This window comes from Phalacrocorax carbo, chromosome 1, assembly GCF_963921805.1.
Source record: "Phalacrocorax carbo chromosome 1, bPhaCar2.1, whole genome shotgun sequence".
In the NCBI taxonomy this organism is placed as follows: domain Eukaryota; kingdom Metazoa; phylum Chordata; class Aves; order Suliformes; family Phalacrocoracidae; genus Phalacrocorax; species Phalacrocorax carbo.
This window is the reverse complement of record NC_087513.1, coordinates 25,062,321-25,089,856: the sequence shown is the minus strand read 5'-3', so window position 1 is coordinate 25,089,856 and position 27,536 is coordinate 25,062,321. Positions and strand designations below refer to the sequence as shown.

At 39.9% G+C, this 27,536-nt stretch overlaps 1 protein-coding gene across 7 annotated transcripts; it reads left to right on the top strand.

Moving 5' to 3' along the window:
- The first annotated feature begins 70 nt into the window (after nucleotides 1-70).
- On the top strand, nucleotides 71-18,272 carry ASB15 (ankyrin repeat and SOCS box containing 15). Of its 7 annotated transcripts, none has more exons than XM_064446337.1 (10): nucleotides 71-450; nucleotides 9,242-9,370; nucleotides 10,674-10,726; nucleotides 10,825-10,956; nucleotides 11,388-11,546; nucleotides 13,606-13,851; nucleotides 14,585-14,756; nucleotides 15,125-15,695; nucleotides 16,273-16,426; nucleotides 17,911-18,272. In XM_064446337.1, exons 2-10 carry the CDS (start codon nucleotides 9,255-9,257, stop codon nucleotides 18,081-18,083), a joined length of 1,776 nt encoding a protein of 591 aa, XP_064302407.1. In that variant the 5' UTR covers nucleotides 71-450; nucleotides 9,242-9,254; the 3' UTR covers nucleotides 18,084-18,272. The 7 variants fall into 7 exon arrangements, with proteins under 7 accessions (XP_064302407.1, XP_064302393.1, XP_064302399.1 ...); XM_064446323.1 differs by lacking the exon at nucleotides 71-450 and adding an exon at nucleotides 1,655-1,731; XM_064446329.1 differs by lacking the exon at nucleotides 71-450 and adding an exon at nucleotides 1,657-8,573.
- Nucleotides 18,273-27,536: the final 9,264 nt, after the last annotated feature.

The following is a 27,536-nucleotide window of genomic DNA, read 5'->3' as shown; positions in this document are numbered from 1 at the left end:
CGCATGCGCAGGCGGAAGGCCGGGGGGCCGCATGCGCGTAGTGGTGCCGGCTGGGCCTGGACTGTCGCTTGAGCAGCTTCGTGCTTAGTCCGGGAGGCCGGGCCAGGCCAGGCCAGGCCAGCCCAGCCCAGCCCAGCCCAGCCCAGCGCGGGCTCCCCCTCTGAAGAAAGCCTCCGTCCTGTGCGGTGTGGCGGCCGTCGAGTTGGGCAGGCGGCTGGGCCCTTGCCGTGGAGCGGCCCAGCCTCGGCGGGGCCAGGCCTGGCCTGGGCAGCGCCGCTCGGCCCTGCGCAGGGAGCGGCTGCTGGGCTCTGCGCTCGGCTCGGCCCGGCCCGGACTGCTCTCTGGGATCCCTGCCCTTCAAACCACGGGCGGCCCGTCCGTGCCCAGTGTTTACGCGGGAGCGCTGTCGCATTGGCAGGCAGCCCAGGTTCTGGAGCCCAGCGCTTTTAGGTGGGCTGGGTGTGCTGTAGGAGCGCGCCACAGGTCGTGCCTTGCTACGCTTACACAGATTTGAATTTCCCCTTTTAAATATGTTCTCAGTTAGTGAAGCTGTCTACGTGAAATGGCCAAAGACAGCTTGTGATCAATTTGTAGAACTTGGCAGTTTCTAAATGAGGAATAATCTGTTGAAAGATTTGTTACCAGAAATGCATCACATGGAAGTCATAAGCGCTGTATGTTGTATTTAGATTTTCAGCATGTTTCTAGGAAAGATGGAATACGCATTTGGTTGATGTGTTCTGTGCAGCAGGTGACAGCGCTTGGAATCAACTGATTTTTGCCAAGTGATAATAGCTGGCAGTGAGTTCTCAGAACTATTACAGGTTCATAGTTTTTGGCATTCTTTATTTTCAAAAATGTCTTGCAGAGTCCAAGCATCAGAGTTGGTTTCGAAGCTCCCTTTCATGAGTTAAACCTTAAAGATTCAGAAGTATGTTTGGCAGCTGCTGAGAGCAGTTTTGTGTGATGTGTACTTGGAAATAAAGCTGTTCATGTCCACTGAAGGTGAGATTTTGGTGTAGTAGATACAATCTGAATATGTGTCAGCTTGTGTTATTCTTTCATGAAACACATTTAGGGTATGCAAAAGTTACTAGTACATCAATTCTAGTTTTCTGCAACATATATATAAAAAGTACCTTCTGAGTGATACCTGATGCAGTGTGTAACAATAGGCATTTTTATGCCTGGGGACAGGGTCTAATTTAGAAATAACGTAGAGGCTTATAAACACTTAGAATATTTTATATATGAGCAAAATTATTATGTTAAAGGGTTGTATGTGTGTGCATTTACTAGTCAGGTCTTCCTGAGGTTGATAACTTTCTACCTCAGGGAATAGTCTGGATAGTATTCTGGAATTTGTTTAATAAGCAGAAGCATGCATATACTATCTGTGGATTTTAGCTGTGAAATTGGTTTGATCAAGAAAGTATGTTAAAAGTAGCTGATTAACTGTAGAACCAAAAATAAGGATCAGTAGTAGAATATGGCAAATAGGTCATTTCTGAGTTAATGTGATCCATTAATAAAGAAAAAAATAGTTGTAAAATACTGATGGAAAGTTGAAAACTCAATAAAGGGACTTGAGGTAGAATGGGAGAAAAGAACAATTAAAAGATAGTTTAAATTATTGTTGGAGGTAAACATGATGTTCATTTGATCTTCCAGTTAGCCTTGTATACACTTCTAGTTCTACAGTCCTTTATGGCCTAGCTGCTGATTTGAATGGTGAGTTTTGCACAGTCAGTAAGATTTGATAATAATTGTGTTGCAACTTTATATTGTGTTTATTCAGGACAAATTTTTCTTTATAATTCCTTTGGCCTGCTTTTGAGCTCCTCTTTTCCATAACTGGTAAGCAAACCCAACAAACCAAGTTTCAGAATACCGTAGAGCTCTCACTGTCTTTTAATAAGACACATGCTACCTCTGATCCATGACTAAAGCTAAGTGATTAACACAGTTTATATCAGAATTCAGTGTTTGTACTTCTCCACACCTGAATATTCTTGGAGATTGCATCAGGGAGACCTGGGGCTTCTTTCCAAGGCATTGAGGATCTCTCTTTCCTATCAAAATTACATTCTTTAAAATTTTCAGCCTTTTTTATTAGATCATCCCTGTATTTTTCCCTGCTCTGTGATGGTCCAACCAGATGATCTCTCCTGATTACACTAACCAACTGCAGCACAAATTGTTCTGTGCCTGGCAATCTTCTTTAGCCAAATTAGCTCAGCTGGCGTCATTCAAACACTAGTTCTAACCATCTGTTCAGACAACCCAAGAAAGTAGGTGTCCTTCCCACATCCTAGTACAAAGAGTGAAAACCAGCAAGCCATGTTGATGAGACTGTTCATGAAATCAATTCAGAAGTGATACAGTAGGAATTTCCCCAAATTGCCAAACTCTGTTTCTGTAAATATTTTAAAATATAACAACTTCAAGACCTAAGAAGTATTATGAGAATATGTACAATAATTACCTATTTTCAAAAACAAACCAAAAAAAAACCCCAAAACCACCCATGTAGCATTTCACAGTTTATTACCTGTGTAACGTTGGGGGCTCTTGTTCGGAGTATTGTCCTGTGTGTTAACATACAGCACGTAGGTGCCCTAAGGAGGCCTTGCTATAGCTATAACACCTCTTCCCTTTTTTGTCTCACCAATGAATTTATCTCCCTGTGAAGTCTTGCAGATAACCATATGATTTGGTATCTTATGGTCTTATAGTCTTTATTTATTCTGGCTTTACGTGCATGGAATGTAATTGACATGGATTTATAAATAGTAACTATGTAAGGTCAGAATCAGACGCTGTTTACAGAGCAATGCAAAATAGTGTTAAAAAGACCTGAAAAGCAAAACAATGCCATGCTTGTATTAGGGATATGTACCAGTTCTGATAATATCCTGGTTGTGTAAAGGAAATGAAAGAACTCGAGGTAAGCAATTAAAACATTTGTGTTCTTTATATATATTATAAACATATATTTTAGATATTTCTATTATATAGGAATTTATTTCTGTTCTTGTCAGCTCTTAGCCAACAGTAGAGCAGGGTCTCAGCCCTGCTTGTCTCCTTCTGTTGTACTTTTTTTTTTTTGGAGGCTTGCCACACTTACTTAGGTTGCACTGGCAAAAGAAGTTGCAGTGAATATTATTTATCATCATTAAATGGTTTTCTTGATCTTGTGTCCAAAGACGAGATGCATGTAGTGCCTTAGTTAAGCTTACAGTTTTATGGTTCTATAAATGCAAGTGAATCATGGGGCATGGAAGAGTTCACAGTGTACAATTTCGTTTCATCAGAACAATTAAAGATAAGTTGAAAGTTTGTTGTTTCACTTTGTTATGTTCCCTTTTTTTTCCTGTTAATTTTGGTAAAGATAGTAACTAATTGGTTAAAACCAAAAGAAGACAGAGGTATTGCATCAGTGATACCTATGCCTAGCTAGAGGAAAAAAAAAATACCCGTCTTCTTCCCCATCCCATGCTTGCAATTTAACTTACTGGGTACTGCTATTCTTGATGTTACTATTGGGTTATTCTGCTTTTGCATCACTGCTCTCTGTGGTGCCATGCCTCCTGCTTCTTTGTCTAATTTCAAGTTATTAAATCTAGTCAAATAAGTACCATAATTGGCTGTCATTGAATCTATAAAGCTTTGCATCGTATTGGCCTCGAGAGAGAGATTAGTGTTTGGTGACGTAATATGGCAGGATCTACAACTAGTTAAAGGCTAAACCTTCTCAGATTTGTTATAATTTATGTAAATACGTTACCAGATTTTGTTAATGTAGCCCTTGATACTAAGCTGGCAAATAATTTATTCTCTTAATGAGAGTCGTTGAACCAATGAGGGCACAGATAATCTTATTATACCATCCAGACCTCGTGTTACATTTGACGAGATTTTAGAGAAGTCATGTGTAATACTTTCCTGTGGGTCGAGTCCGCTTATGTTACAGTTGTACAAGGTCAGACCTTAATTTATCTAGCAACTGCGTATTTAATTTTAGAAGTATCACAGGACACATCAGCTTGCAGGGCACCATTCCTGGCTGTTCAAAATGCAGGCCCCAGAGTAACAGTGGCAAGATAATGGGTTGAAAAGGTGAGAATATATGGTATGGTCGCCAATTAGACTAACAGAGAAATCGTTTAAGACTGTAATATTTAATAGACTGAGTCCAAACTTAGACTATTAATTATTTTATTGCTATGAATAACCTCTTTGCATGCCTGAGGGCCTTCTATTTATAGAGAGCAAAGCTAGGATTGTCTAGTTTATTTTAAGGATAAGAAATTAGAATAACATTAACACTCATGTAACTTTAACTTTATACCTATGTGTTTAAAAGTGATGAACGCTCGATACTCTTCTTCCCAAGCAAAGACGGAGCTTCCATGATTAGCAAGTAGCTCAGATTTTTTTTCAATGAAAAAACTAACTTCATTTAAGAGAGCAAAACTTTTCTTTTTTTAAGGAAAACTGTGAGTAGCGATACCTTGTTTTTCAGGCATAAATGGACAAAATATCAAAAAAATCAGACTACTCAAAATGTTATTTAAGGAAAATGTTCTCAGTAATACAAAAAGTAAAGCTTGTTTAGAGTTAAGCACTTGAAATTGTTTCTAGTGTTATAGCGCCTGGGTCTGGTAATTGCGAAACTTCCATAGGTGAATGGAAAAAGGTTTTGCTGCTGAGCTTTTTTAGCCTTTTTATTGCCACGTCATGTAATGTAGCAGGGATGTCTCTGCTGCTGTTCCATGTACCAGCCATGCTGTTGTATTCCACTGTGATCCTAGTGGAACATCCACGCTTCAGTCAGACCTTGTCACCTCAGCACAGCGTATAACCAGCAGCGATACAGCAAATCAGGCTCTTGAAGCATATATAGACCCCTGGCAATGTGTCCAGCACTTGTGCCACGGTGAGCTGTTTGCCTTACGCTTACTTTACCATGTCACAGTCACTTGCTACCTTATTAAGTTTCTCATTTTATAATATATTATGAATTTTTGTGGGATACGATAATTTGAAAACAGTACACACAACAAATCTGAAACACTGCTTATCTGAGACCTTTCTGGTTAAGTCTGTGTTCAAGCAGAGCTTTATGTTGCCTGTGGCATAATCAGTCTGGGGAATACAGCAAAGCAGGAGTTAGTTGACCAAATGGGTATGGAAGGTATATGACCAGAGAAAAGAAAACAAGTTTCTGTGATGACTTCTAAACTGATTTCTTCCTCTGATCTTTTGGAGAGAAAGGGGAGGTAGAAAGTCAAGACATTGTTCTGAAAATGAAAGTATTTTCTTACTAAATGGCTATCCTGCAAGATGCTCTGTGCTCTTAACTCTTCTTGGAGTCAGTGATGTCGGAGGGTACTGATCACATCACAGGACTAAACCATACGTGAACACCTTCACAAAGATACAGTAATCTACCAAAACAGCCTTCTTGCAGAGTTTGCAGCGTGAGGGTCTAACCTAAGGCCTATGTAAGTCTTCAGGAGTCTTTTTGGGTCAGGCTCTAGGGTAAGTATAATAATGATGGGCTGTAATGTAATAATATTCAGTCTCAATTCTTCGAAGGACCGCAACTTCATTAGGGCTTGCAGGGCATGAAGATCTATCCATGTAGATATGAGAGGGTCAGCATGATTCATAAAAAATGCTTCAAAAACTTCAGCAATGGCATGAAGTCTTCAAATGAAGGGTTTCCAAAACATAAGGAAATGTGGGAAGAAAGGGAGGATAGCTTCTGTTTGCCTTTAAGCTGCTGTGGGGGAAACAAGAGCTTATGAAAGTTACACATTTTTCCTTAATAAATTATCTTACGTAAATGAACTGTTTAGTCTCATGAGGAGCACCTCCTGTCTGCCAGTGAAGTGTTAATTTATTCTAAAATGTACTTCCCTTTCAGCTGACGGCAGGGACAGATTGTAAGTATTTTTATTGAGATACACTGCTGAAACTGCTAGTCAAAGAGGGGTTTTATCTCTGCTGTCTAAAAGGTTTGTCAGCTTTCACAACTGTATATTTGTGGGTTAAATGGTGGAAGCTTTAAGGTGCCATCAAAAAATGTTTATGAAAATGAGAAGATAAACACACCTTGACTTGGAATTCTCCTGCCTGCCAACCAAGTGCCAATAAGAGCTGAGGAAGAGAGCCTCAGTTTCTTAATCTTATTGTTGATGAGGAAAATTTCACATTCTGGTTAATAAGAAACTCATGGCAGCATTTAGAAAAAAATGGTCAGCTGCTTTGTTTTGTTTAGCTTTTCGAAATTTCTATGGTTTGTATTATACTTTGGAAGTTTGACATGGGATACCTTCGTTTCTGCATAAAGCAAACTATATTAAAAAAAAAAACCACATGCCTCTTACTAACTTGGTTTTACTGCAGCAAACTTGATAGGCTTTCATAAGCTTGTTTTGATAATAAGGGTTTCAGAGCATCGTTATCATTGTTTTTTAGAATTACAGAGAAGTTCGTATTGTCCATCCTGTCCAACAGAATATCAGTAAGTCGACGTTCTCTGTCATTTCAGGCATCCTTTTTTGCCTGAAAAGTTCTACCTAAACAGCGTGCCAAAAGATAACTTCCAGAACTTCTGAGCATTAATATGATGTGCAGCAGATTTAACGCTAGGTAGTGTCTGAAAAGTTTTGGTACGTGTGTCTGCATTGCACTGACCAGTTCTTCAGTCTAGCTTGTGTGTGAAATCTGGTTTTGGACTGTTACACTGAAGCCTTGGTTAGAGATACAGAAGGAGGGAGCAGAGAACCCTTGAGACAAGCAGCCTGTTATGAACAGAGTGAAGGTCTGTTCTTCTAAGCCAAAACAGAAAATGTGTCCATGATTTTTTTTTAAATTTTTTGTGGAAGTTGGTTTGCAGTCAGAGGTGGCAGTCAGGACCAAAGTTGTATATTTTTTCCTTCAAAGAAACTGGGACCGAAGCAGGGATTTTTTCTGCTTTCCTGCAGATTGTCCATCCTTGCAGATAAACACTTGGGCCATGGTTCTAGTACATATTGAAAGAGGAGGGAATCTTCATTATGTGGGAATCTGAATCCAAGAGACCTTTAGCTTGTGAGTCAATCTGACTCTAAGCCCCTACTAATTTAATTTTGTTTTGCAAGCTTTATCATAATCTACTAAGTAGTAAAGTATTTGTGAATGGGATTATATATAATATTGGATGTGGTACTTTGACTTATTATTTACTGGGACAATGCAGAAATTAGTCTAAAAATAATTCTGGTTAGCACTTTCCTTTGAAGATCATTTTCAGAAAATGGCCTCTAAATAATGTCTACAATGTTCCTTCTCTATTTGTGGAATGACTAGAACACCCCACGATGATCCTTGCGCGTCCTTTCCAGCTCAGGGCATTCTATGAATCTGTGATTGTTCTGTGAGAAACATACAACAGATGCTTAGTGTAAATGTTTAATATTTGTGCAACCCTTTGACAATGGCAGGTATTCTGTGTGGTGCATATGGTGAACTACTGCATAAACTGTGGGAATAGCAGTTTACTTGTTTGGTTTTTGTTGGTGTTTTTTTTTTTTTTAAATCAACATTTGGTGTCCATAGTCTGATTAAGGACCAAACATGTTACACTGCTAAGATTGAATCGGAGAAATTCTGGCAAAACCCAACGCTCACCTGTATAGGTAGGTACAGTTAAGCATATATTAACTTAAGTTTTTATTCCTGATATGACTTTTATGATAGCTAAATACCACATTTTACACTTCAAGAACCTGCAGGAAGATGGTGTAAAAAGGAATATTCCTGACCTTCCAGTTACCATTCCCTAGCAAGGCATTTGGTTGATGCGATATCACTAGCAAAAGGCATAGTGAACATAAGCCACAGCTAAAGCTGGTGATACAAGCAGACTGGATTTAAGCTGGTGACTATAGTTAAAAGGTTTGACATACTCCGTTACTGAGTCTTCCAACTGCTCTCACAGCTTGAAAACAGTAACTGGCGCAGCCTGACCATCATCCGAGCTCGTGCACTGAACTCCTGGGAAAAACCCATGAAACTTCCTATCCGCGGAAGTAGCACAGAGGCGCGAAGTCTTTACTCTGCTTTGATAGACTATGCCTTGGCAGTGCAAAAGTAAAGCAAGATTTGCAAGTGGGGTTTGGGGTTTTTTCAATGTATTAATGATGTCTGAAAGTGATAATTAATGACGTAGGACCATTGTGATGTTTGGCTGTACAACTACCTATCTGTGAAGTCCAAAATCTTATACGTTATTATATTAACATAAAATAGGTTCTGTATTTGGTATCCTCTGTCTCGAATCCCTGATTTATCCTACCCATCCATGCTGGGTTCAGCTTCAGGAGAGGGGGGGTGAATACAGGTTACAGCTGAAAACTTTTCTAGTAAAGTTTTTTTTTTTTAATTCAGAACTGAATGACACGTCACCGCCTAAACCATAGTGATGTGCCGTGGGATTTCTCACACTGAAATCCTGTGTCCACATGGCACTGGTTGGTGGATCCATCCTATGTCTGCTCCCAGTGCCATATTGGGTGAAGGAGGTAGGGAGAAAATCCTCTCCCCCCATGCAAAAGAGTCAAGTTAGTTCGTAGCTTCTCTGAAATAATTTGATGTTTGCTTAAATCCTGAGTAAGTACGATGTGTGATCACTCTTAGAACTGGTCCTGTGTTTCGTTCTGAACTGCAGACCCTCTCTAAATAATTCTGAAACAATTTGAATGTTTTTATTTTTTGAGTCTATAATTCTTAAATGTATATATGTTTGCATTTACGTTCATTAGTTCTTTGTGAATGCCTGTGTTTGATTAGGAATAATTCATGAGGCGATAACTTTGTTTACTGTTCATTATTCATGCTTGTATGGAAATAATATATTCACCGACTTGATGACCACAGCTTTCTAAAGAGGAAAAGTCTCTTTTTATGATTCACAAATTGTCCAGTATTTGTCTGTAGATGACAAATGTAGTGTCTGAACAATAAAAAGAACTTTTCCGAAATGGTGTGAGAAGTACTAAATGTTTCCAGGGTTGTTTTCTTTTCTATCACCATTTTTAAACAGGAATTTTATCATTTTAAAATAGGAATAAACTCACCAAAACATTGTTAAATTAAAAGAAATTGATGGCAACACTGGATTTTATTACAAAAAATACCTTAAGCAGGATATGATCCTTTACACAATGTTTTTGTGTGTATTTCAAAATAGCTCACCATAAAAAATGGTGGATGAAAGAGAAGACTTGGTTGAAGATCTGCTTACTGAGTATGCCATACAGCTTAGCATTCAAGAATCAAATGGGGCCAAACCGCCAGCGTCTTCCAGCTATAATGACAGGTACTGCCAACTCAGTATGTGTTAGCGATTATGCCATATTTTAACAGTATTTGGAGACATTGATATTTAGAGCCTTACATCATGCTTGAAGCAGTTCTTAGTTTGACTATTACACCTCTTTCTCAGCGAAGCACTTTCTGAAGCAATGATTGAAAAGAGTAAACAAAGTCAAATTCTTTATTTTTCTCAAACGTTTCTAAAACCTCAAACTTTTAAGGCAACAAATCTGGATATGTTAGTCATCTGTCTGCTCTGTAATTGTAATAGTGTCTCAGTCTTTCCCTGTGCACTCGGATACATACACATACAAGAAAAATCCAAACCAGAACAGCAACAACAAAAAACCCAGAGAGGTGTTCTCGTGAGGGTTCATACGGGACGTTAATGTTATGGTTAAGAGCAGCTCCTGTGATTAGGAAATGTAGGGCTCAGCTGAGCTATGTGGGGTGATGAGGGCTCAGGGAGATGAGATTCACTTGGCTAAACTAATACTTCCCTTAGCTTTTAAGGCCATTCATCTTATGAAAAATATATGTGTGAAACAAAGCTAAACTTTGTCTTAATAGTTCTTAGGCAAAAATCCCATAAACACCTTTTGTAGGTTGCCCTGTCTAAAATGGAGAGATGTAGAACAGTAAGTCTTGGGGGACTGTTAACCTTTCCTCATTTCCTCTGGGATCCTGTTGTAGGACTGGAATCTCTCTTTTCACTGGAAGGCACTCAGCAGAGCCACTGGCTACTCTTGTTATTTGGCTGGGTTGTGTTTTTTTATTAAATCTAATTATTTTTTAATATGCTTTATCACCAAAATATCTCAAGGAACTAGTAGGCACCAGTATTTAACTTCCATCTCATGGAGGTTTAAATGATATTGTTAAAAACATTACGACTCTCAGGGAAAAGGGTTCCACTGGTATCATCAAACTCTCCTTCATTAGTGAATATTGACATTCTGACAACGTCACATTCTCATTCACTGTCTAAGGTTTCTGAATCTGAAGGGTTCATTCCTGTAGTGTAGGACAAATACAGCTTTTTAGTCCACATCAGAATTCTTTACTAAATCAGGAGATGTATCAGGTCACCCTGCAGCAGAAATGGTACCTAACTTGGGAACTTTGGATACTCTGGAGGTCCACAGTACAGGTGTAACTTAGGAGGTCACAAGGCTCATCAAGATTGTGGTTGATGTATTCAAAGGAAAGTTGGCTCAGGTGGGAACCCAATGGAAAATATTGAATGAATAATATAATGCATCTCCTTTTTGTTTATATTTTTTTTATTTTCTGCTCTTTTTTGATAGTTTTGTACCACCAAGTGAGGAAAATAGGAAAATTGTTACATCTATAAAGCAAGGTAAAAACCCTAAAATAAAATAGTCCCTTTGCAAAACTGGGCTTCCCTTATATTATTTTTCCAACTACATTTTATTTATCTGTTGGATTTTTTTAAAGGTCGAGTATTTGGGCTCCAAGAACTTGTGAAACAGAAATATGCTTTGGATGAAGCTGATGAAAGAGGGTGGTTTCCACTGCATGAGGCTGCAGCTCAGCCAATTCTGCAAATACTTGAAATCATTTTAGATGGTGAGTAACATAAAAATATCCCAGAAGACAAGGGGACCAGCAAAGAAAAACAGAACAATAAACAGCCATCCACAACAACAGGCTAGAACTGTTTACTTAAAAAAAAACCAACCCCAAGATCAACTCCTCCATGGAATATCTTGCTTATGTTGTGTAAATATTCAGGCAAATGTTCTTTTTGGAAAAGTTGCATCAATTTACACCAGCAAAGAGCTTGGACCATTTTTAATGTTCTGTTCAGAAGCCTACAGACAAAGCAGAAATACTGTTCAGTATTCAGTGTGTTTGGCAGTACCAGTTAGGTTAAGTTAAATGTAATTACAAGTAATTTTCATAATGACCTAGCATTTAAGGATTTCTGGTATGTGTGTATGTGTTAACAGCCTTGTGCTTTAATTTTGTTTTATCTTTTCTCGCTTTCTTACCTCTAGCGTCTTATAAAACAATGTGGGAATACAAAACGTGTGATGGAGAAACACCATTAACTTTGGCAGCAAAAGCTGGCTTTGTGGAAAATGTACGAACGTTACTGGAAAAGGGCGTTTGGCCCAATACCGCAAATGACAAAGGAGAAACTCCACTTCTCATTGGTAATTGCCTCCCCTCCCTGGGTTGAAGCAAAGTGAATAGCACTTATCACTCTGCTAAGGATTCACCCAAGTACTCCTGTTGGCTTGAGTGGTTTAGATGCTGGTCATCTTTTTAGATGAAATTAAATGCCCAGCACTTAGAGAAATGTACCCAATGTTCTGTTCAGCACTTGCTATGCTTTCGGAGATCACTGAGCTGCTCTTAAAGATGTTCCTTATGCTTTAGGTGGTTGCTGAGCTGCTCCTAAGAAAATGGGACCTATTTTTTTTTGTTCAAAGCACCTTCTTGGTGTCTTCAGGTGCTGTAAAACCTTTACCAACCTGGTCCTATTTGAGCATCTTAAGGTACAAGTATGATAGATGAATAAGCCATTACTTTACCCCGAATGTACTTTTTCTGGAGGTCTGGAGGTTATTGAAGATTTTTAGTTTTACAGGATGTTTTCTTCAGAAGTAGGCTTCTATTTTCCATTTCAAAATCTCCCATCTCATTTCCCTCCCCTCTTGCAATGAAAATAAGCTTCAACTGCATTTCTAAGTAATACACCAATCTAAAGAAAGATGATTCCTTTGTAAGGTTTTATGCTTTTGGTAGACTTAAATGGGCTTTACTATACATGAGTAATTTAGCTATGTTAGCTTCTGATTTCTGTTGAATGTCAAAACATCTCCATACTTCTGAAGAGAATCAATCTGTGCAATTAGTACAATATAAGAAAATACAATATATAATACAATTATCAGTATTTAAACATTCAGTTCTCTGAATTTTGTTAACTTTCATCAGATGTGATAACTGTATTAACATTTTAAGGCTCTGAGGCATTTCTAGAGCTTTCCTCTGCAATGTCTTGCTTTGCATTGTTTCAGCTCTTTTCAGTAATTGTAAGTCTGTGAAATTTTTAACCTATTTTCAGTCTTTGCTTTTAATGAATCCTTCAAAGAGTTAACTAGACCTTACGAAAAGGGACTTTCCCCCTCATAATGCAAAATTTCTTTTCCTAAGTATTTCTTTAGACAAACTCCTGAAAATTAGGTTTGTCAGCTATGTTTTGTTTATGTGATGCTTTTTATGTGTTTGTGTCACTTAGTGCTAAAAATGTGTATGTAGATATTGTTGTGTGTCATACATTTCAATCTTGGTGAAATAGAGGATGGAGTGCCTAACCCTTGATAGTTGATGCTTATAATTTAGTTACTCCTTTTAATTTTAAAGCTCTGGCTTGAAGGGCTCTTCAGTACAAAGGTAAATGCTGAAGAAGTATCTATCTAGTGAGATGATTTCTGCTTCCAGGTACACTTGGTAATACTCTACTTCAAAGCAATTGCAGAGATTTATGAAGACTGTTGACTCTTAAAAACCTTCTTACTTGTATAATGGGCCATTCACAAAAGTTAAATTTGCTAACCCTATGATGCCGATCTCCATCTGCTGCCCCACCAGTCAGCGGGGAGATCCGCTATACCCCAAAGGGTAGTTCAGAAGTAAAATTAGACTCTTACTCAGGATCACTATTTTATATATAAATAATTTGCAGGTGTAGTTATCCATGAAAATTTCAAAACTGGAACCTCAAAAGGGCGGAACGTGGCCTTTAAGTATGACAGATGTCAACAGCCACTGAGTACACAGCAGGATTAGAGTTACCAGGTGACAAAGTCACAAGCGGACTTTTCTGGGGACACTGTAGTGTTTGCACCAACTTTATAAGTAAGGACCGTATTTGAATATTATTTTATTTTTATTGTTTCTTTTCCTCGTGATACACCTGCTTCTGCTTTCTCAGAACTGAAGTGGTGCTGCTTTTGCCCTCCGTGTACCAAACTGACATGTTTTCCAGCTTGTGTTGGTTTACCATGATTTCCCGAGCAGCTGACATTACCATTTATTTACCAGTAAATTGGATTCCCAGATTTATAAGACTGGAAATCTTTTTAGTTTCCTCATAACCATACACAAGGAAAAGCTTTTCTAAACTTATTAGATGTCTTTAACTTTCAAGACAACGTACTTGAAAATGTAATTGTATTATTTTCTTCCTTTTAAAATATCTTCAAGCTGTAAGAAGGGGCTCTTTTGAAATGGTATCCACTTTGATTAAACACAACTGTAGTATCCATCAGCCATGCGTAAAACGTTGGTCAGCAATGCATGAAGCTGCAAAGCAGGGACGCAAAGACATTGTTGCTCTTCTTCTGAAGAATGGTGGAAATGTGAACCTTAAGGATGGATATGGAGTAACACCATTAGGTGTTGCTGCTGAATATGGTCACTGTGATGTGCTGGAGCATCTTATTCATAAAGGTATGTAGTCAGGAGAAAGGGAAGTGCACCTCTGCACTGGCATACGTCTTGCCTGGTTGCTGAGGTATTTTAGGGTGACCATGGAAAAGGAAAGAAGGCGCAGTGATGAATGAGAAGATTTGGTTTCTTGGAAGGAAAGGAAGCATCTCTGAGTGTTCCTGCTAGACTGGAATGATGCTGACACATTTCTATAATGCATGGGAGGGGAGTGGTAGAGCTGATACCAATCCACGTCAGTCAAGGAGAAACTTACTGCTATACATGCCCTTCTTGCCCTTCTTTATTTCTCTTTACTTCCCTCCCCTTCGTCCCTTCCTTCCCGCACTTTGTCCCTTCCCTTCTCTCCCTCTCCCTCTCCCTTCCCTCCTTTCCCTTCCTCTTCCCACCCCCCTCTGTCCCCCTCTTTCCTTCTTCCCTTCCTCCCATCCTTCCATGTACAGAATTATATTGGTATTAATGAAATGAAGTATTTTTGAAATATGCCAGAATTTTGAAAATCTTCAGTTATAACATGTAGTTCGTTTGCTTGACTTTTAAATTTGCCACAAGAACTGTTTCTTGTTTTAGTAAAGTTTTAACTTAATTACATCTGAAAAGGAAATTTCTAGTAGTACTGAGTACTAGTAGGTACTTTGGGCTTGTTTTTGTGATGACCTGCAAAAGATGCATCTGATCACTGCAGATCAAATACTTTAATTTTGACATAATTATAAACTCTGTATCATCCTTCAAGGTGGAGATGTCCAGGCCTTAGCAGATGATGGTGCATCGATACTGTTTGAAGCAGCCGGAGGAGGTAATCCAGACTGCATAGGCCTTCTTTTGGAATATGGAGGAAGTGGCAACGTGCCTAATAAGGCAGGACTGCTTCCAATACACAAAGCTGCCTATGAGGGGCATTACCTGTGAGTATGAGCTTGGACTTCACATCTTCTTTAAGATGTAGCATGGCACAAGGTCACATTGAAGATGACTGCAGTAAACTTGTGAATGTACAGATCATATATATTTCAGAAGTGCCTGTGTTACATTAGTTTGAGTTAACTTTTAAGTGTTTTTTAGCAAAATGCAAAACATACTCCTTAGAACTAAGTAAAAACTACTGAAAGAACTTAAACACAAGGTCCTATTTGACAGTGCTCAAGCTGGCGCGTCTGTGTTTGGATCTTCCTGTGTAAAGTGTCTAGCTGGTAATTTAGCATGTAGCTGGATGAGGGTCATTTTCTTCATGCAGGGAAGAGATGCCTCACTAGTTTTATTCACTGTTTTTTAGGGCCCTGAAGTATCTCATTCCGGTCACATCCCAAACTGCAGTCCAGAAAAGTGGGTTAAGCCCTGTTCACTCTGCAGCAGATGGCCAGAATTCGCAGTGCCTAGAGCTCCTCATTGAAAATGGTTTTGATGTCAATACTCTGCTGGCTGAACACATTTCGAATAGTTACGATGATGAAAGGAAAACTGCACTTTATTTTGCTGTTTCTAACAATGACATTCTTTGCACTGAAATATTGCTCAAAGCAGGGGCAAATCCAAACAAGGACCCTTTAAACTGTCTTCTTGTGGCAGTGAGAGCTGGCAACCATGAAATTGTAAGGCTGCTCCTATCTTACGGAGCAAACGTCAACTGCTACTTTATGCTGGTTAATGATACTCATTTCCCCAGCGCCATTCAGTATGCTTTGAACGATGAGGTGATGCTGAGGCTGTTGCTCAATCATGGATATAATGTGGAGATGTGTTTTGACTGTATGCATCAAGATATCTTTGGAAATTCTTTTGTGTGGTCAACTCCAGAGGAAGAGATTCTCCCCGGGTGGACTTCTTCTGTAATAAAGGATAACCCAGTAAATACAAAACTTCCCTTCCTTCTCTTCACTTTGCTCTTTTCATTAGCCAGCTTTAAACATTCCAGATTATGTGTGCAGGATGAAGATCAACATACTGACAAAATCCTTTTTTAAAACACCCTAAAAATAAACCAACCATTTTTAATTTTCTACTCTGAGGGAGAGAAAACTCTACATAGAGTGGTTTTAGTTTGGGCTTCATATATTAGAGATTCAGGAAGGGCGTTTTAAGAAATCATGGGGCAGGATTCTGGAATTTCCGTTCCTATCCAAACCAATGGAGTAGATATGTTTCCAAAGAGATATCGCTGTTGAACAGAACAGTGCTGCAAATTATAGCAATGCTATAATAATTGTTGGCCTTCAGACCTGTCCACATGAATTAAGTGATCACAAAAGTTAAGCATGGAAGAAAATTCCTTTTAAAGTAACCTATCTATGCAACAATTTATGACTGTTAAAGGTCATTGCTAATACTTGGTTTAAATTATCTTGTGTAATTGCTTTAAAATGTGTTATTTTGGCATCAATCTGCACAGATATTGAAATTATGACGACGTGTTTTCCCTTTCAGTTCTGTGACTTCATTGCTGTTCCTTGGTTGAAACATTTAGCAGGAAAAGTGGTTCGTGTTTTTATAGATTACATGGATTATGTTCCTCTATGCACAAAAATTAAGTTTGTCTTAGAAACACAGAAAGAATGGACAGAGATACGTCAGATACTGGGTAAATATCTAACTTCCAGTTAATGATGTTGTGATTTATTATAGGAGACTTTAATTGCTTATGCCAGGTCACGGTCACGCAAAGTGTTTTAGCAGTCTAAATGTGTACTAGCTGAGAACTGGGTTGTGCCTGTCGTCTAGTCCTCAGATTGAGACGGGTCTTTACCTTTTGCCACTGGTCATAAGTTAATTAATTGGACTGGAATATGTCAAACTTGCACCTGGTGAGGAGTAATCTCATAGGGCAGGCCACTGTTGTGTGGGAAGCCCTTTTAGTTAAGCAAGACGACTGAGGTGCTTCTCAGACTCCTTATTAACCATTCTGACACCAGCCATTGCACAGCTATGGGGCACAGCTTTTTTTGTTGAGGAATATTGCTCACACTTCTATCTTTTTTGCTCCCGTGATCTCTCAAGTCTATTAATTGTTAAAGGATTTTTTGTAAAAGTGTGTTTTAGATCCCACTATGTTCAAGGTGGTAGGTGGTGATGATGAGTGTGCCATCACAATGGTGATACACAGTACCATCATTTCCTGACTCCAACTTACATGATAGACATCTGGAGTTGCCACTATTAATACTGTAACTGAATAAGATTTCTTATGTGTGCTTTACTTTCGAAGTTCTACACATTAGCCTGGACATTCCACCATTTGTGGCACCGGAGATAGGTTTCACCCACCTTAAAAAAATCTGTTGGGGAATGTATTAAATGTTCTCTTTGCATGAATTAATTTTATTTGACTTAAAAAAAAAAAAATGGAATTTGATCTAACATCAGCTGTAAACCCCAAAATATTTAGGTTTAAAACTGGTACCCTAAATTCAATTTTGCTTCAGTATTTTACATTGGCATGCAGAGGAACTCCTTCTCGTTAGTGTCAGAGGAACATCCAAATAATTTGGTAGTCTTAACTACTAGTATTTCAAGTATGGTAAAAGTTTTTGTTATGTTCAGGAAGGCTAAATTAAACTGAGCTCTTTGACTGGTGTAAATTCTGATAAGAAGTATTTGTTTAGAAGACTCAGCGGGTCCAAGCATGGGTAGGGTCTGGTCCTGGTGCCTTACTGATACAGCAGAAATGGAAGGTGCCATGGCTGGCCTTAACATGCAATTTTTAAAAGGTGCGCCTAGGGGAAGGGGAGATCATTCATTGGTTGTGACTGATTATGCTAAATAAAGTCCTGGTTTAGGTGTTCAGATGGGTGCTTTGGAGACAGTACAGTGTGCACATTTCCAAAAGTGAGACAAAAATGTTAAGCAGGTATCTGACCGAAATTTGATTAATATGAGCATTGTGTATCATCACAATTCTGAAGTGAAAAGAATGGCATTTTATTCAGAAGTGGCAAAATAGTAATGCCCAAGGTACTAGGTTTTGATATTAATTTTATTAAAGCTGTTTCGAGATTGTGAACTGGCTTACAATCATTGTCAATGGCATTGATTCTTCCACCATTTCTCTCTCATTATTGTTTTTAGATAATCCTCGCCCATTGAAACATCTGTGTCGCCTGAAAATACGTAAACTCTTGGGGTTAAGGAGACTCCAGAAACTGTCATCCATGAAGAAGTTTCCACTTCCACCAGTTCTCAAGAACTATATCCTATTTAAAGAGTATGATCTGTATGGAAAAGGGATACATTTAGAATAATTTTTAAAAATAACTGCATACAGTCTGTAATTTGACTCATTTCCTCACTGTTTTTTTTTTACTAGCTAAAGAGCTGCTTGGTGTTTCCTATACATTCACCACGTTCTGATATTTGTCGTTCATAGTTCTTTTATGGGAACAAATTTTTTCTTCCAAAATTAATACATTAAAGCTCATGTTTTAACACAACATTGTACTATCCAAATATAGGCTAAAATCAGAATAAAGACGCTATAATAATTATGTGGAACAGCACACTCTAAATGGCAATTCAGGTGAATAAAGGATAAAAGAATTTTCATGGTGGACTTCCCAATGAAGGTGGTAAATATAGTTGCTGCTCTCATTTTGTGGCATTAGTTTATCTGTAAAAGCAAATAAATGCCTAATTTAGCTTGGCAAAGAAATTGAAACCACTAAATGCACATCTCTGTCATGTAATTGGCCTGAAATGTAGCACATTTTGTACTTTGAAGATCATGGTCCTATTATAAAATTCTCCTAACACTTAAAATATTCTTTTTAGCTATTTTTGCAGTGTTTGCCCCGACACCGCTCAACCGCTGCGTGTGCCAGTACTGCATGTTTCAAGGCTTGGCAAAATTTGAGGGACTTTAGGCTGTTGTAAAGGAGTAGATTTTGATGGACAAACAAACCTGGAAATCGAGCAACATATCCCCTTGGCTGAGAAATGTTGCAATGTCATAACTTACGGTTCCTACAGAGTTTTGACAGATCACTTCTCAGCCAGACTGAACAACACCGTCAGTCATGCTGTGCTGTACTTGGCAGTATGCATCCGTATGTCTAGAGGAAAACACATCTGATTAAATATTCTTTAAATTATTCTATTAAAAGTGGATTGGACTTATTCCCTTTGCTGTTCTACCACCCTTCCACCTTGGGAGGAAAGAAAAGGAAAAAAAATAAGAATCTAAACCCCTTAAACTAAGAAAAGATTTCAGTTGGTGGATGTCAGGATTGCATACTGCATAGTCAGAGTTTTAGCTAAACATGTAATTTAAGAGATACGCTGCTTATCACGCACATATACACAGTCACACAAACCAAAGGTCAGCTCAAGCATCGTTCTGACCTGCTGCCTGTGCTGCCTCTCCCTGTTCTTCAGAACTCCTCTTTGTTTGCTGGATGTCATTGTCACATACAACTTTTTAACACCTCAGCCAGACATGTAGATTCCACTTCCAAAAGCAGCTCCATCAGTCCTTTGTGGGTCTGTCCATCCTCACAACAGATTTAGAGAAGCAAATGGAAGGATTGAAAATTACTGGTCTGGGACATGTAGAGGGTTGAAGAGAGGCTTATTTGCTGCTTCTGCTCTCACTAGGGCTACTATTCACCTGGTGTTCCAAAACATGTCCTCTGTGTTTCTGCCAGAAATTTTGACCAGAGTGAAAAAGAAGAATTTGGTCACTTGTGAACAATTTCTAGGTGTCTGGCATCTGGGCCAGGCCCCTGACAGGAGGATGCCCCGGGTGGCTGGTGCCTCCAGGCATGGCCTGAGCACAGAGTGCCCTCTGAACCCAACGTAGCAGTCAAGGCTCCACCGGTCAATACATGCTGGACATACCAGGCTAAATGATTGTATCCTGCATAACCTATAAACTGGTACTTCTATGTGGGAAATCCTAAACAGAAGTATGGGCTTCATAATAATGTCTTAAATAGCGGCAATTTTAATGAATACAGTAACCACAACACAAAAATCTGGGTAGTCGCATATCTGATACAGTATACTGCAACCAGCAAACGAAACATGATCAAACAGGGCTTTAGACAGGAGATTTTAAACCCTTTCTGTGGCTAGAGCCAAATTCCATTAGTAATTTTAGTCCATGGGCCAAGGTTTATATTTAGGACTTTATACACGCCTCAAGCAATAGTTACATTGCCTGTGGCATCAAAGCATTCAGCTCTAGGACAGAGCATTGCCCCAAGTGTTTCAAATATCATGAACTAGTCTTTAGGATATCATTAGGTAAGCTAAAAAGACACAATATTACTGTGTTTATCTTTTAAACAGTACATCTGGGCCCTTTTTGTTGCTCGGTAGCTTGTTATAGAAGGTGGCCTAATCCTGATCTAAATATTTTCTGTCCTTCACCACTGAAGTTGTTTATTGAAGACTTTCCCCGGCTCCCCAGATGCTAAAGGACATACAACATTATGAGAAAGCACCTTTAATGCTTTCAAAGCATCTGTAAACTGAATGGAGGCAGGAAGGACAAGACTTTGTTTTAAATGGAATATAAGGCAAGGCAGACATGGAAGGGGAGCTGTTTTCCCTGTGTCATGCTTATGGCGCAGCCAGCAATTGAACAAGTCTTTCAACTCCCATGTTTTGCAGCCACACCACTGAATACTACTGTTATGGAGTTAAGTACATGCTGGTGATAGCAGGAAATGCAGCTGGTCCAGGAGTGGTGGCTGTGTGAAGAGGCAAAGGCAGCAGCCCCAGCTGGAAGAAGAAATTGGTAGGGAAAAAAACTTGCTTTTTTCTCTGCTTGGACTGTGATTGAACCCTTGCAATGCTGCGATTTAATTTTCTCCCCTGTTTGGGTGTGACTCATGGGGTGTTCCACTGCAACCCTATTCCACAGCATGTCCACCCCACGGACCGTGTTGGCCAGAAGTAATGAAATGCCCTGGCATTGATTCAGGCATGCTCTGGGGTAGGGACTCCTATCAGTTTGGGGACAATGTTTGAAAGCAGAGGTATCATTTGGTCTCTGTTTCTCATAAAATCTGACACAAGCAGCTGCACCAGACTGATAAGCTCTCCAAGGAGCCAGACATTCAACAGTGGTTACGTCAGCCTTTGCAGCACGAGTGAGATGGACTTTGTAGCTGTGTGTTTGTAGCTCGGTGAAGAACCAAACCACAGCCATGAGTTCTGTATATGACCAGCTATTCCCTGTAGGGACTATAATGTTGTGTGCCTTCCATAAAACTTCCATGCAAGGGCTACCATCTAATCTTGGGAGCTGGTGGGGCAGATCCTTGTTCTAGGTATCAAGGGGGAACAATGTCAGTGTTTCGCTGCAGCAGTCGGTGTTCTGGCTCGGGCTCTTTGTGCCTGAGCTGCCCTTTCTCAGGCTATTGCTGATAGTACGGCAGTCATGCATGGAAAAACAGAGTCACAAAGCCATGGGCTTTTCTGTGTCTACTCTGGGGTAGGGCAAAGGGAATTTTTCTGACCCTTACTTGGAGTAGAAAAAGGCTTCTAAAAATTCCAGCTGTTTATGCTTTGCTTGTAGAAAAGTGACGTAAATTAATGAGCAGTTATCTCTGTAGAACAGGTCTTGTCTTTTGCTTTTCCATCACTCCCTTCAATATGCACCTAACCAACAGTCTCTTGCCCTCCACTTCTGTGTCTTCTGCGTAGCCAGCTTTGCCTCCCTGGTGTACTCTGCCTGCCGAATTGGTACTTTTAAAGCCTCCCCCCATTTTTTTTTTTCCTGTGAGCATTCAGTTGGATAGATCTCTACTCAGGAAAATGGTATCAAGAAACGTAATTCCAGCCAAAGTGATTTTTTAGCCTTGATGGGCCTATTCTGGCCTGTTCTCTCCCTGACCTTTCCACTGGTAATTGTTTGTTTAGGTTGCAGTAATTAAAACTGGCACCTTGCCACTGAGGTGTCTATCCATCGGAGGCCTTTTCTGCACCCTACAGATCATGACCTTGATTCAAAAATACACCATCTCCAGATGTATGGAGCAGTCTTCAAACAAATCCAGGGCAAATGCTGGATAAATCAGGAAGAAATACATGGGTAAGTAAGTGCACCAAATTACTGTATAAATATTTAAGGGTATATATTGCAACGGGAAGCATTTTCTCTCTGAAATGCTCCCTTAAGTGTCACTCACGCTAGCAAAAGATGTACTTAGATCAGGAGAAATATTCCCTGAGGAGCCTATGTTTCATGGTTCTCCTGGAAAGCTGTAAAAATATATTAGTAAATTGTTAGTAGTTATAAAACTGATATAGCAGTGTAGCTCTGGTGCCATGTACAAGGAATTTACATTTAATTTTCAAAATTCACAATTTCAGTAGAAATCTCTGCATTGCCTTTTGCCTGCATATTATGCACATGGTAGATATGGGGCTCAGAACTCCCATCATCATTAATATGGACTACTTAAAAAATAGACATAGATAAAGACGATAAAGTAGAGAATTTACTTAGTACTGCTGCTTGTATTTAATTGCCTATGAATCACGTCACTTGTTTATATTGCCGGGATCTCCTTTTTAAAAAAATCTTCATAAACACACACTGTTAAAAAAAAGTGACAAAAACCAAGGAAATGCTAAATACAGACGTTAAGTACCTGTATTGCTTTCTGTGTATAACGAAATAGAGCAAATTTTTTTATCTGAATGGCAATCTGTAGGTTTGGCAAAGCTACATGGGAAAACCATCTGGGAGTAAGGCATTCAAGAAAGGATTAATTCCATGCACTTTTTATAATCACTTATAATTTAAGGACTACCTGTCCTGGACATGCATATATGGTATATTTGCAAATACCACCACAAATAATATAATGCTTACCTTGGCAGATGTTACCTATTTTATCATGCTTTTTTGGGAAAGAATAGGTAAACTGCAGGTGCCTAAACAGCGTCTGATTCAAACTGCCCTTCCAAAACCTCACATTTTTTGTGCATGCAGCAGTTCCTCTGCTACTTTCTTTGCAATACAGTGGCCTCTACTTCCTGTCCAAACCTGTTGAGCAATATCGCGATGTAATTCCAAACAGCTGCTGTGGCCACCCTATGTCTGTACATCAGTAACGAGTGAAATGATTTCTATATATAGTTTATAAATCTGTTGGCAATGTTTGTAAAGCATGCTGAGATTCTTCCTGAGGGATAAGAGCAGCTATATGGAAGCAAGAGCATTAAGAACATCATTGTGTACAAAGCAGTTTATCTTTTTGGTGTGGTAGAAACTGGCACTGAGGAAACATCCAGTCTGTAGAGATGTGGAGAAGCACTTGCTTTGAGCAAAACCCTGGCAGGAATAGTTTGTGCTGTCAAAGATAAGCAGGTTCATCTCGCACTGTTATTGCAGAACATGACATTGTACTGACACAAGGTGATTAAAAAGTATTGGCTGTGTAGGAAGGAAAGAAAACTGGGAATGGTAATGATGTTTATTCAGTAAAATTTGTCCCCCTTGCCTCCCCTATTTTAGTATGATTCAGGTAGGCAAAAGGGGGAATAAACCCCTAGTCTGCTGCACCCTTGGCACCCAGCTGCATGCCTCTCTGTGTAATCATAGCCTTCAGGATCCGTGCACGAAGGACACCAGGTGCATGTGCAATGTGGGCAGTGAGTTTTCCTTCTTTTAATCAAAGTTTGAGGAATTTGGTAGTCCAGAAATGTTCTTATTTGCACCCAGATGATCTTTTTTCCCCCAGTGCTTCCTTGCAGCCCGGTCAACCTCTTGACTCCCCTTCCAAGATGCATCCCTATGCTCTTACCATCAGTGGCACCATCGGAGCCCATTCACTTCTTCTCTCGCTATGACTCTTCTGTCTTTGTGACAAGCAAGGCAACCCAAACACCCCCACCATCAATATAGATTAGTGGTTGCCCCATGGCTTGTTGGTATATAGTGTTGTATGTAGATTTCTGGTTATGTCCCCTGCAGCTGTTGGGAATTATGTTTTCAAAACTAATCTGAGCAATAAGGCAGCCCACATGCTAATGTTTTTGAGTGAAAGCTGATCACTGTTTGTGATGGGTCTGAGTTGTTAAGCTACAATCTGGACCTGGAATCTGCCCTCCCGATAGTCTGCGTTGTGCTGCAGGGGATCAGTGGGAAAAATCCATCTTTGAGTTAGGATGCTGAGTCCAATTCCCAAGAAAAGACTGGTTTTGGATGAGGGTCATCTTTAAACTTACCCCACTTTTTGTTTCCCCAGCATGGATGAAGGGAAAGAGCTTTTTCTCCCATGTGACTCCCTGTTTACGGTATCTCCAGGAGAGATGGACTGGACAACAGAATCATCTGGCATAGAGAAAAGCAGCTGAAAAATTGTTCCTTCAAATACCTTCAGTGCATGCTTTATCCCATTTGCTCTGCTGATACCACTGTTAAATGTAGGTGATGACACATCCTTTTCAGGAACAGTATGGCGTGCACAATTTTCACAAGTTACGCTACTCTCCTGGGAGAAAGAGCTACAGCTTGTCCCATCAGTCTGCCTCACAGTCCTGTTTAGATGCCGGGTTGCTGACCCTTTGTCTCTCCAGGCTGATTTGGACTCTGCATTCAGCCTGGGCCTGTACAAGCAGCGTACAGAAATAGAGATGCACACGCACACACGCACACACACATATATATATAGCTCAGTTGGTATAGGCGGGAGGGGGAAGGCCGGCAGTGAGCGGCACGGGAGCAGGACCGGGGATGTGTGAGGAGGGGAGGGAAGGAGAGGTCAGAGAACAGGCTGCAGAGATGGGGGAGGACATCAAGGGGCTGTGCAGGGAGGGCAGGTGAGGGGGGCCTGCAGGGCCAGGGATGGAGAAGGCAGCACAGCAGCAAGGAGGCAGGAAAGAGCTCAGTAGCTGGTACCTTGCGGTCTGCGTGAGGGGACGGTGGGCGGGAAGGAGCTGGCTGAGGAATGAGGGGTGCAAAAGCAGTGTGGGGAGGTGGGAGCAAGCACCGGCAGGCTGAAGGGCAGCGGGAGAGATGGGGAAAGCCCAGACATGCTGTGGTGCATTGTTTTTAATGTGCTCTATGGCAATTGGACCTGTTCCTGCCGCGTGGGACTGCAGCTCAGTACGAGCCAACGCATCTGTCTGACAGGCTGTCCTCAGGAGCCGTGACTGAAATAGCCACTGTCCTGGGGCTGGCTGTGTCCTGCGCCTGAGGACAAGGTTGTGCAGCCCTCTTTGCTTGCCTGTAGTTTTCCCTGCACTCACCCAAGTGGAATTAAAATTTAAACTGTGGGCTTTGCCCTGCTGGGGGATGAGTACCACCCCTCACGTGTTGCTTGTGTCCTTTCAGCCATTGGGCCAACATGTCCAAAGAGTAGAAACGTGTGTGAGCCAAACAAAGTTTCCTAGGCTGTTGCTTGAAATAGTTAATTGCTTGGAAAGGAAAAAAAACATTCACAAGTGTTTCTTCTTTTGGTTTTAAAACCAATAGATCAGCCAGGCTACAAAAGATTGGAAGTGGTGTCTGCAGCCTAGCTGCCGCTGAGTAGGCTCCATCCCACTTGAAGCTGGGAACCTGGGTACCAAGTATCTGCAATGGCAGAGTGAATCCTGCTCCTATTAAATGGGTGCTCCCAGTTCTTATTTTCTCTCATCTTAGCCCAGGTCCTGAAGGGAACAAACCTTTTAATAATTCTGTTGATTGAGTGATGAATTTTCATGGCCTATATGTAGAACGGTTTATTCCCTGCATGCAGGATTTTAGCAGGGTGTTAGGGACGCGAGTTTGGGTTTTCTGTTAGGAAGCAGTGAAGCACTTCAGAGGATTCATCCTAAACAGAAGTCAATGCAGCCAGTATAAACCTGCCCTTATGTACTGCATATGGCTCACACTCTGTTCTCCTGCCTTCTGTGGTGGAAGGAAGTTCACTGTGCCACCTCACTAGCACAAGGACTCTTCCTAAAGTGTTTATAATGGTGTGATTGAGCACATAACCTGGAACATATAACAGGATGCTCAGACTGCTATTTTTTTTCTTTTCTTTTTTTTTTTTTTTTTTTCAGAAATCCGAACATGTATAATGCCTGTGGAATGAGAACAAAAAGTTTCAGGCAGGAATGCTACTAACAGGAAAACACAATCACTCCTGTCTTCGAAGCAGAGTTTCTCTCACAAGTTGGACAACTCAATTTAATCATAATTAAATCATTTGAGTGTTAATCTGTGGTCTTAACTGTTGAAGTGGTGGGCACCTTCAGTGGCTGGTGCCCAGAGGAACTGAGCCCTGACCAGCTGAAGTGCTGCATAATGCCAAAGACCCCCAAACAGGGAATCCTAAACTTGAAATAAGGGGATACTTTCAATCTTAAAGTCTCTGTACCTCTGTTCTTCCTCCTCACAAAGGCAGCAACACCTTCACATCTCCTAAAGGGCTGCTGGACAAATAAAGCCATTGATAGTCTTGATATGCTGAAGAACAGGCAAAACAAAATGCTGAAAGGCAGTTTATTTAATGTGCATGATCTCTCCTGTACACTGAACAAAAGCCCTAGGGACTCATGGGTCTAGGATCAAAGTATATGATTACAGAATTATGGAATTAAGGACCGTGTTTCAGTGCTCATCAGCAGGCAGGGACAAATATTGTCACCACATTTTCTGACCTGTGAGTCCTTAGCTTTATAGCTTTAGTATCCTTTTTGTGGATGTAATTTGCCATGTGCTACAGCCTTACTACTTTTATTAAAATTTTTCTACAGAGTGTTCATGGGTCTTCACCCTTGGCCATCTCTGTATAAAGAACGGGTCCTAAATTACCATGAGTGACATGTACAGGATTAAGGAAGGACCCAACCCTCTCATAACCTCACCTAACTGTGCCAATTTCCCCCCTGCTTCAGGGGAGACACTTACAATAGAATACCTTGTCCATCTTTAGTAACATCTTTAAATTCTCTTATCTCATGGCTGGAATGGACATCACTGACATTTTATATATAGAAAAACATCACCACTGGCCCAGTGTTGTGTCATGCCTCAGCAAGGAGTAGCACTGAGGGTTATAGTCATGTTGCTGCAAAGGTCTGGACTAAATCTTCCTTTGGAATATTGTTTTACAAGTGAATAATGCATGTTACTTTTTGAAGTTCCTTTGATTTGGAAAATTTGAATTTTACATAGAAAACTTTAAATAGACAATTCAGGTATCTGTATGTTTGTATTATGGACTCTCAGCCCAGGAAAATTCAGAGACTTAGAAATTCTGTTGTATCTGAGAAAAAAAGGAAAAGCAGAAAGCTCAGAATTTTCTGGGAAACAGAATGTTTGAATAGACTTCATTTCTAACAGTATGTGTTTGCTTTTAATATTGTATGTATCAATGTTGTAGATGTCAACATTGTAGTAATAAAATATAGCACATTTCTAAAAGCATTTCAGTTTCAATCAGTGTTTTCCAACAGAAAATCTGCCCGGTGCAAATTTTCTAACCAACTCCATCTAAAAATGTTTGCAACAAAATGTTGTCTGCAAAAATGTGCCCAAGAAAGATAATTTTATTACGCTGCTTCTCTGGCTAACTCCAATGATAACAAAGTGAACCATTGTCCTAGACATACTGAAGAAATAGAATTGCTTGGAGTTCTGCTATGTAATTTTAATTAATGCCAACATCAGCATTCACAATGCAAAGGTAAAAAAGAAAAAAGTACTAATTTTTTTTTCTTGCTGTTTTACATTTTACAGATTTTGGCGTAAG

What these genes read in the sequence shown, in the direction of transcription:
- ASB15 (XM_064446337.1), top strand. Translation starts at nt 9,255, where the DNA reads ATGGTGGATGAAAGAGAAGACTTGGTTGAAGATCTGCTTACTGAGTAT. An exon ending in ACTTGAAATCATTTTAGATG is followed by an intron (nt 10,957 to 11,387) that starts GTGAGTAACATA and finishes TCTTACCTCTAG; the next exon opens with CGTCTTATAAAACAATGTGG. An exon ending in AGAGATACGTCAGATACTGG is followed by an intron (nt 16,427 to 17,910) that starts GTAAATATCTAA and finishes TATTGTTTTTAG; the next exon opens with ATAATCCTCGCCCATTGAAA.